Source organism: Dermacentor silvarum, chromosome 1 (assembly GCF_013339745.2).
Source record: "Dermacentor silvarum isolate Dsil-2018 chromosome 1, BIME_Dsil_1.4, whole genome shotgun sequence".
Taxonomy (NCBI): Eukaryota; Metazoa; Arthropoda; class Arachnida; order Ixodida; family Ixodidae; genus Dermacentor; species Dermacentor silvarum.
In genome coordinates, this window is record NC_051154.1 from 214,103,927 (window position 1) to 214,114,848 (window position 10,922).

The 10,922-nt window shown below is 45.5% G+C and overlaps 1 protein-coding gene across 1 annotated transcript in view; it reads right to left on the bottom strand.

Annotated features, from left to right (window-relative positions):
• LOC119451389 (glycosyltransferase 25 family member-like) overlaps window positions 1-10,266 on the bottom strand; it is a 36,921-nt gene extending 26,655 nt beyond the window's left edge. The window contains exon 1 of the mRNA XM_037714484.2: window positions 10,189-10,266. Coding sequence (XP_037570412.1) covers window positions 10,189-10,223 — 35 coding nt within the window. The 5' untranslated portion in view covers window positions 10,224-10,266. The remainder of the gene's footprint in view (window positions 1-10,188) is intronic.
• Between the last annotated feature and the right edge of the window lie 656 nt (window positions 10,267-10,922).

Consider the following 10,922-nt stretch of genomic DNA (forward strand, 5'->3'; position numbering starts at 1 on the left):
GCAGTTAGTACGTTTCACAGACCAGTTAGTAAAAATCACCGTCACCTGCGGTCTAATATCCTGTGTATAGTGATGGTCTTAATGCGATGTTTAGATAAACTATAGTTTTTGTCATTATGGTCGATTAATTCTTATGTGCTGCGTTGTGTCCTACACATGCGCAGACCATAGGTTATACAGATATAGGTTTATAACTCTGTTTATTTATTGAAATACATAGGTGCGCACCGGTACAACTTGAGCTCCTAAAGGTTATGGCTGTAGATATTCATAAGGTCGTTTTTAGAAACACGTCGCGTATGCTATCCCGATAACTGTATTGTTCTGTTCTTTTCTGCACACTGCAGTTTAATACACGCGAACTAATATTCCTGTCACGAGCCTTACGTGATACTATTTGATGATGTTGCATCACTAACCTGTGTGGCAATGCGGTCCTGTTTTTTTGTTTTTTTTTTACAGCATACACATTTACAATACTCTTTGGAACAGATGGGACCTAATTGTATCTTGGCAATGGAATCGCTGCTTGTAAACAAAACACACACCACTAACTTAATTGGACAGCAAATAGCACTTCACTGCGGTTCCATTACTTTCTATAGTTTGTAAACTGACTGCCTGTGCTAGTCTTACACACCACCTCCATTGGTTAGTAAATCCAACTACTAGCGTCCTTACTGACTGCCCTTACTATAATCTTAGTTAACTCTGTATCAAGCAGTTACAAGCTTTTGCTTAGCAACTGAACGTGTTTTCTCTCAACAGTGTAAACACACTAGCTTTGTTGTATGTACGGGCCTCGGTAAATTAGGCGCCATTAGGCAGTGACACCGCCCCCCTCCCCACTCATCTGAAAAGCCTTTCATCTTTTACCCTTGCATTAAGGAACACAATTTAATGAAATCAAAGCGGCGTAACCGTAAACTCTGTCTAGTGCGAATTTTTCGGACGCGCAGAGCCTCCACGTGACGGGCAACTGCACCACGTTAGCATGCACTTAAACGAAACACGAGTCATATTTACGGCCGGTTTGACAGAAGTCGTTAGGGCGTCCGGCACGTGTAAGAAGAAAAACTCGCGCGTTAACGACCACAATATCGGGTGCCAGAGCACGATCAGGCCATCCCTGGGGCGAAGTCACGCACGAGCGTACACGTATCGAGACGAAAACCGTTTTTAACAACGAGTGACGCGCGCCGAAACGCAGGCTATAACTCACAAAATAGTGACACAGCGTATAAGTGAGACAACCAGAAAAACGCGGGCTGGCGATCAGCATGTTCGCGCGGAAGATAAAAAGGGCGACTCGGCGCACCACTCTCGAAAGCACCAGTTTGAGTGCCCTTTGTAGTTCTCGAAAAAAAGAAAGAAAGAAAAGAAAAAGCAGCGATGCCAGAGCGGCCACAGCAGTGGGAAAAGCGAAACGTCCGTTAGCTGGACAATGGCGCGGCGGTTCGGAGCCTAACACCGTTTGAAGCTTTCGATACGCCATCTTCAGTGTATCTGCCTCACAGACGTCAACTTCTTTTTTTATCCTGCTGAGAGCTCTGTTAATTCACCAGAGTTGCGTGGCGATGTAAACATTTGCCGGACGGTCTCCGTCTTTTGTGTATTCATCATGTGGCACATTACGTCGCGGACGGCGGGTAATTTAAGCGCGACACACACCGTGAGATACGATCGAAGGGGTTTCGCGTTCTTCGGCGCGATTTGTGTCCTATACTCAGGTCGTCGCTTATACAATTAACGTTCCGTGTTGAAATGAAGTTGCAGTGTTTAAAGTCCCGGAACTGCACAGTGAGTTATAAGTAGAGATCGGATGTTGAGGCATCAAGAAATGCTGTTTCAGGCACCTAAACAGGCACCAAAGCTGTCATTGAAGGCATATCCAGGGTATTCTCTTTTTTCTTTTTTGGACCATACCGAATTTTTTAAAAATCGTCTGTGGCAGATATCATAGATAGTCATTGAGCTCGATTACTCAAAGAGGCGAACATTACTTGGACGAGAAATTGAATTGCATAATCGCGGGATCGAATCCCCGCCGCGGCGGCCGCATTTCCATGGAGGCAAAATGCAAAAACGCCCGTGTGCTTGCCTTGTAGTGCACGTTAAAGAACCCCAGGTGGTTAAAATTAATCCGGAGCCCTCCACTACGGCGTGCCACATAATCAGAACTGGTTTTGGCACGTAAAACCCCAGAAATAAGAAGAAAAATTCACACATTTTAATTAATTATTTTACGGCACAAATTGTCATTTACGAATTGCAGTCGGTGAGTTCGCAAGGCGTATCTACTTGAACCGAATTTTCAGGACGTGGCCAGTTTCAAAATATTAATTCCCAATGAATGCGACAAAACACATGGGCGTTCCAGCTACTTTTGTGCTACAATGCATAAAACGGTGGTTTGTTAATATAGTGGAACAAAAAGTGGAACAATAGTGCATTTTTACCGAAACTTTCGCAGCGCATATCTCGAAATCCACGTGATCCCTAGAATTTGTTCCAAGTTGATATGTCTTGTAAACTCACCGGCTACAATTGTTAAATTGCAAGTTGTGTCATAAAGTAATTCATGAGAAAGTTAATTAGCGAATGTTTGTTAATTATTTGATTATGCACTTCAATATCTTCTGCAAGAAACGTCCACCGCGTCGAGTGATCCAGCTAAAACACTACAATTACGCTGTCTGTCACGGGCGATTTTTAAAAATTCTGTATGGTCTCACCCCCCTCCTCCAAGTATAGGCACAAATAATAAGAACTTCCGCTGTGCAACTCAGGATAAAGGAACACAGTCGAATAATCCCCGCTTTAATGAAATTCACTTGATTTTCTCGATAAAACGGAATGAGGCAAGTTGCGTAGGTTACAAGACTCATCAAGGGACCCCGTCAAGCTGCTTCAAGGCAGCTTTTTGCCCCGGGCCTTTTTCTCTTGGAGAAATAAAATGAATCTTGAATCTTGAATCTTGAACTGAAATTTTGTGCGCCTAGACACCACGAGAAAAGTTGTGAAAGCATTGATAAGCAAGCACCATCGCACGATTTTCTGGCTTCATGTCGCGCTTTTTTTCACTAAGGATTGGTTTGTATACAAAAACAGGAACATTCAACATACACCGTAGTTAGGGGCACATATTTGTACTTCGGAACCTTCGATGATCCAACGCTGCACGGAATTCCACAATGTTCGCGGGCCAGGATCTTTGACGGTTCTTCCAATACCGAAAAACCGGCATTTTTGCGCGAGGCAGATTACTGCTTCGAACTAACTCCATCAGCAACAGGTCCACTGGGAATGGTGGCTAACCTTTCCTGAACGTCCTAAATGAGCCCCACATTCAGGGTCAGGGTTCCGCCCGAGCATGCAAGTTTCTCAATGATGGAGGCTAGAAACACAAAGTGAGCGCACAAGTACGCTAAGTCACCTTCAAGTGTATCGTCGCGCAACGTATAGTTTGAGCCCTTATCACAGCGATGCTCGCGTCTGCTGCGAAACTGTTAATAACAGCCTATACACCGGTAAACTGTTTGAGGTAATAATCGACTGCTTTCAGCCAAGTTCCTCATCGAGTGATAACGATATAAACAAAATAAGGCCAAGACAAAACATAGAAAAAGCAATTTCAGGCAATCGAAATCCAATATGGCACCAACATTAAACTAGGCATTTATAGGCGCAATAAAAGTAGCAATAAAATGTTTCTAAACACCTAGTTCCTGCTTATACGTTAAAAAGGCACGATAAGGACCTAAAGAAAAAAATAGGCATTTTGCCTAATTTTCCCGGTTTATAGTTATAAGGGACGCCGTAGTAGAGGGCTCCGGATCGGTACATATTATATTCCTTATCATTTTAATCGTTTAAGCAATCTTGACATCGTTGAAAGCATGTGCAAAGTTAAGAAATTGCGCACTCATTAATAGTATCCACTGTTGTATAATATTTCTTTACACAATTCTGCTGTCTCCGTATTACAGTTTTGTTTCTTTTTGATGTTGTAGAACGCACACTCTTAAATACTCCTGCTCCTTTATTGCGCGCTTCATGCTATTATGTGGCCTGCCGGGCCATGCATACAACCGTCAAGTTGTCCTTATGCGTACCGACCCGCGTACTGCGTCGAACGACGTGAATAAGTGCTGTCACTATTATTTATTACGACTACTAACACGTTCATGCTCATTGACTGACTGAAATGGGCAAATATCCCACACGTAGCCGCTGCAGCCATCGAGAGACTATCAAGCTCCTGCTGTGCTAATGTCCTATCTTTCATAAATGAATCGTCATTCTCCCCGGAGTGCGCTGGGGAGATTAGGCGTCATGTCATCTTCTATAAGGTAGTTAAGACATGAAAAGTCTTTTATCACATTTCCTCGTCGCAGAAATCTACAAAGGCGTATGTGTTATACATTAAGACACCGGACTTTAACGACCGCCTGTGGACACAATGCGCCTCCTGTGGCGTCTATTCTTGCCAATCTCTCGCCTAGCATATGCCCTTAACCTACCTATATATACGTGCGAATAGCACTGGCATGGTTAACTTCGGCTTGCTTTCTCTTCCTATCCGTACCTTATATGAAGAACAGTGAACTCGAGAACAACAATTTTTTTTTGATGAAGTGAAGTGCGGCGAAAGGACGTAAGCTCCGGTGCCGCCTGAGCTCCGGTAATTAAATACTCGTGTAATTAAATAGTAATTAACGTCAACTAAAGATCTGCCACAAGCTATATACTTCAGCGGTGGAATACGCGATTAATAAGATTCGGGATTGCCGTCTTCCAGTCACATCAATTATACATATATGCCGGTCGCGAAGGCACAGAAAACGAAGTGTGCGCACTCGCCCACTGGCACCCGCTTCAGGGTAGCGGCACCATGGAGCGCGACTGCACGAAAGGCAATCCTGTCTTCTTACGTATCTCTATTTATCTACATTTTCTCTTCGCCAACAACACTTCAGCAATTACGGGGTTACCTTGTCGTATACGTCGTCATTCGCTAATTGGACGTATATTTCCTTCATTACCTTATTACCATAATTTACCTTGACATATTACAAAGTCCTAGCATGCCGCAGTGCACCCCGGCGAGAGACCAAGCACACCTGGGCACTGGCCCATCGCTAAACGCGGCACCTTCCCAGGAGGCAGCCAATCGAGGCAGTACGTTTCGCTACGATCCGCCTTGGTACTTTAGTGGTTATGGCGTCGCGGTGCTAAGCGTTCTACTCCGGCGGCTGCTGCGTATGGCACGGCCGCGCGGAAAGCGATCTCCGATGGGGACAGAGTGCGAGTGCTGATACCTTCGTGTGCGCTGCGTTTTCGCCGCTTAGTTCGCGTTGAAGCGAGAGGCAGCACGAAGGTCAATTGGCTCGCTGCTGCTGCCGCGCTTCCTCACTCCAGACTTTTGACAGCCAGTTTCCGCGGTCATCGAGTCACATGTGTTCATGTTTGCTTGTGCGCGCGTGACACCATCTAGTTAACTTAGTTAATAAGCGAATGTTTCCAAGTTCACACGGCCGATAAAACTACCAGCCTTACTTCGTATAGTTGTCTACTAATTTGCTAGCGCAATCGATGCTTCGCCTTTTGGGCGAGACTGCGACTTTTTTAGGATACTTCCCACACGTCAATAGGTATGTGAGCTAATGATGACAGATGTCAAATATACAGGTGGTGAGAACTCCATCAATCAGCCAAAGAGCAGCTTTTTTGGAGCAGTCAGCGCAGCCAGACAACTCCCTGTCCAAAAAGCGAGACTTAACCACATACAGAGAAATTCTACAACACTACAGAATGTGCAGAAGAACCCTTCCTCCCCCCCCCCCCCCCCCCATTATATCTCTCACAAAGAAGGAAGAAGTAATCTGGCGAAAACTGCAGACGGGTACCTTCCCAAACCCGTATATTCTACACAAATGGCATCCTGAGGTGCACTCTTCCAAATGCAAAAACTGTGAAGGCATAGCGACCCTAAATCACATGCTCTGGGCTTGCCCAGCGCTAAACGGTCTACATGGGAACAAAGAGTCATGGGAATCCTCCCTCCATAGCCAGGAAGAACAAGCCCAAAAACAAGTCATCTGTCAAGCCCAGGCCGCCGCCGGAAGCCAACTGATTCCGGCCGACGTCTTGGGGGAGGTAGACGGTGAAAGGGGCAGCTGAGTCTCACCCCGATCACCCATACTCTCTGACGGGAGCAAATAAAGTGTTTTCCCTCTCTCTTCCCTGACTCCTCATGTGCTGTATTTCACATGCAATAAACTACTCCTTATACTTCTACTTTACGGTATCTATGGATATAATCGTTATCCTTTCACGTCAATTTGGATCACTGCGTCCTATAGGTATAAACCACTAGGTATGTGTCACTCGGTATCTGCCACTGAGTATGTATCAATGGGTACATGCTGCTTTTCAATGAATCTCGTTCACACAAACTTGAGTCACTTGGAACTAGGACGCGTGCGAGTTTTCGTTGCCCAAGAGCTCGCTTCCTAGCACTCCGTATGAGCCAGTGGCTTTGTGCCGCTCTTCAATGAACCTTTTTGACACCAACTTCGGCCACAGGTATGTGCTGCTCTTCCTAGTAATCATCATAATGTATAACATACACCGTTTTAACACCGCAACGCCAAAGCCACTAAGCAATCACGGCGGGTCATACTTTGCAGATATACAGGGTGTTTGAGCGAACACTTTCGAAAATTCTTAAAGGTTGCCTGTGGCAGGTAGCACAATTCTAGTTAATGAGTCATTTTCTTAAATTTTTGTGCGCAAACAAACAGGGACGAAGAAAAGGAGACACAAGGACGAGCGCTTTCTAACAACTGATAACAACTAAGAAAATCAGTTGTTAGAAAGCGCTCGTCCTTGTGTCTCCTTTTCTTCGTCCCTGTTTGTTTGCGCACAAAAATTTAAGAAAATGAATCTGTTCCAACTAGGCCGACTCGCAGTTATGCTTCTAGTTAATGAGCTGGTCTACTCGAAGAGGCGGACATTACTGGCACAAGAAATTGAAGTGCATAATCGAATAATTAGCAGAAATTGACTAATTAAGTTTTTAACTAATTACCTGATGGCACATATTGCAATTTACAAATTGTAGCCGTGGAGTTCGCAAGACGGATCCATTGGAACGAATGCTCGGGATGACACCAGTTTCGAAATATTAATTCCCGAACTTTGCGGAGAAATGCATTGGCGTGCCAGTTAGGTTCTTAACAAAACGTCGCTTGATGCAATGAAGCACAAAATTAACTGGAACGCCAATGCATTTCTCCGCAAAGTTCTGGAATTAATATCTCGAAACTGGTGTCATCCTGATAATTATTTTTAAGTGGATCGGTCTTGCGAACTCCATGGCTACAATTTCTAAATTGCAATATGATCCATCAGGTAATTCGTTAAAAACTTAATTAGTGCATTTTTGTTAATTAGTCGATTATGCATTTCAATTTTTTGTGCAAGTAATGTCCGCGTCTTCGAGTTGACCATCTCATTAACCAGAATTTGGCTATCTGGCACAGGCAACCTTAAAATATTGTGAAAGTGTTGCTGAAACACCCTGTATAATGCAGATGACTGTTTCTATGTACATCGATATTTCTCAATAAAATTGAATTTGAATTAAAATGAAGCGCGAGAAAAAACATTTATTGAAATAGAATCGTTACATTATCTTGGCCTAGTTTTCGCTTCTCTGAAGTGCCATCTACTCCTCCCCCCAACCCCACCAAGTGCGGCGTATGATAAGAAATGATTTGAAAATAAAACAAACTGCTCCAAAATACGGCCTCCTGGGTGCTCCGAGCCACAACTTCGAACTACTAAGGGCCACTAAGTTCGCAATAGGCTAGCGCGCTGTGCCGAAAACAAGATCTCGATAGGCGTGGCTTTCTGCTGCCTTGCTGCCGTCCTGCTTGCACCATATTGGATTAGCCGGAGCATGCTTACTAAATCGATAAGGTTATTCGCTCGATTAACCGAATCAGACCGCATTTGACATAGCTCAGCGGCGGACACCGTGATGCAGTAGTGGTGACCTACTTCAGCCTCCTGTAGCAATGTCCGTGGGGGGGGGGGGGGGGGAATGCAGAGACGAGAACCGCGAACGTCACCACTCTCAGTCCACGGAATTAATCAGTAATTTGAGCTGTCACCTGAATCTACTATATAATGAAACACCTGAGCGCCCAGATCAGGAAGGAAGACGCTCTCATTAAAAACCATGCTTCGAAACAAAACAAAACACAAAAAAGAAACAATAGGAGAAAAGTATAATTGTGTCAGGCCTGGCCAGCGTCCTGAGCTGGACACCACATAATGGGATCTCGGTTGTCCCGCGCGATGTGACGGCTCCAAACACGCGTGCGTTTCGTTGTTATTTTTGAGATGGCGCCCACGTGTCGACCAAATCTAGGACGAGAGCTTCGCGGACGTAGCTTACTATCGCTTTCAACTCCATAATGAGGCGAACTAATGGCCTGCGTAATATGACATACGATATTTCGAAGCACCTGCTCATGAGGAGAATTCTACAAAATGAGCTTGCCCCGGAAAAGTGTGCGCCTTTAACACTGTAACATAACTGTACGAAATCCGTAATTAAACAACGTTCTTCCACAATAACTATAATAATTATTTTGCTACTCTCTAAACTTCGTAACCCCAAACTGCGTCCACATTCGTTGTCCGGCCCCTGTGCCAGCATCCTGATAGAGAAGGATGCAAACGAATACCCGCATGAAAAAAATAATCAAAAGAAAAACGTGCTTGCTAAAGGACCCTACTCTTCGTAAAAAATTAATCCGTGGCCCTCCCCTCTGGCAAATAATGCAGTTTGCATGGCTGCTGCAGATACCATAAATTCATTGTGAAGGGTCTGCTTCATTATCACCGCGAATAAACACTTTGTTGACCGGAATGTGTTGCAGCTTCTCTAAGAACAAAAGCCTGCCTGAGTCGAATCCAGCCAAGTGAAGACGTGAGACAAACCACAGAACGCAACAGGATACGGTGCTTGTACCAGTTTAGTTCCTTTTAGTCTTTGTTTCACCGTATTCCACTCAACACGTTACCAAGTGGCGCACCAATAAGCTATGTTACTGAAAAACACCACTTCAAATGAGGAGGTCGTTTTTAAACTGTACTCTCACCGTATTTAAAGACGCAATTACCTGCGTAATGTAAGTGATCGGCTTAGCTGTTTTTGCATTCACCATCTTTCAGCACTCTTCAACGGGAGTCACGCGCTTTCGCATTACTATGCTGCCTGATAGCACAGAGAAATAAAAAGTCACAGGCCTGCGCGGCACACGCAGCACAGTGACAGCGTAAGCTGGTGGAGCGGCTCAAAAGTAGCTCCAATTTCGGCACCGCGCACACCAGGGTATTCGCGACAAAGTCTCTTCGCCTCGTTTTGATGAGAACGATCTGAACTGTCCGCCCGGCGTCGACTCCGAGCTGCGGCTTGTACACAGCAGTCAGCACAGCAGTCTGCTGAGCCCGATGATGCCTGGTTGTAGCCGCGTACGTAGCTCTACGATTCGCTTCTTCAGCAGCGGTTCGTATCTTGCGAGGAGACGCCATAACTTGTACCGAAGGGGTATCCAGAATACGTGGCGCACATCTCACATCGGAATCGCGTTGATTGCGCGCCTCGTCTGAATCGTATCTCGTCGTGTGCGCCTGCGCACGCTGCGTTTGCAGGCACCTTAAGTAGATGACACCACCATAGTGGCGGAGGCTGGGGATCGCGTTTTTATTTTTTTGTGATTGCGCGCCTCGTTTTAATCGCATCTCGTCGTCTGCGCCTGCGCACGCTGCGATTGCAGGCGCCTTACCTAGACGGCACTACCATACTGGCGGAGGCTCGGGTGTCCGCCGGCGGCGGCGGACACCATCGCGAACCGAGACGGCTATTGGAATGAGCCCATAACAGCTTACGCTGTAAAACAAAAACGTGCAGAGCCAGTTAAAACGATCTACTTCTTTCTTGTGTTTCATTCCCCAGAGAAACATGTTAGGATGGGTTCTCTTCAATATGCTCCGAGATTACGGGCGCACTTTCACAACAACGCGACCGCATTTTTTTTATTAAAAGAAAGAAAAAGAAAAAAAACAAAAGGAAAAAAAAAACATTAGAACGATACAAGCGAAATAGCTCACCTGTTGTGATAGGGGTCCGCGTACTCTGGCAGCATACGGATGCCGTGTTCTTTGATGTAGCTATCGTTCAGTTTCCTGGAGTTCAAAAAAGAAGCGAAAGAAACAACATAAGCCGAAAGAAACCAAAATGCCCACAAATCGGTACATGACATCCCAGCAGCCACAATGCAGCAGCGATCACTCAACTCCAACTGCGCTTTTTCCCGAGCCAAGGGTCACATTGCGTGAGAAGCTGCAGCAAGAAAGAGATGGAAAAACCCAGAGAAAACGGTCTATTCTATTTAAATTCAGCGACGGTTTTTCTGCATAATCGCGTAGAACAGCTATAAAATCAAACCAAACGGATTTCGTTGAACATTTGCTGCTCGTTTCGCTCGTTCATCTAATTGCTACAGCAAACAGGAGTAGCTCCGCTGCAGTTTCTCGAATCTGAACCTCCACAACAGAGTGTATCAGACCTGCAAAATACATGCCCAATGTAAATTTTTTACCGCCATTTCTCTTTAATTTACTGCCTGCCGTATTCCGTGCTCCTGCTGCCGCAAGTCTGGAGTCTGCGACCAAAACGTTCACGGCTCCGCACGTATTAACGCGACAGCGTTAAGGGCCCCGTGTCGCAGAAAATCCGCCGTCAGCGTCGGCGTGGGCGCGCCGGCCTCGTTGGCGGAAATAATCATCCCGAACCACCCCGACCCCGCAGGCTCTTAGGAGGCGCAAGGCGGTAGTGAACAAAA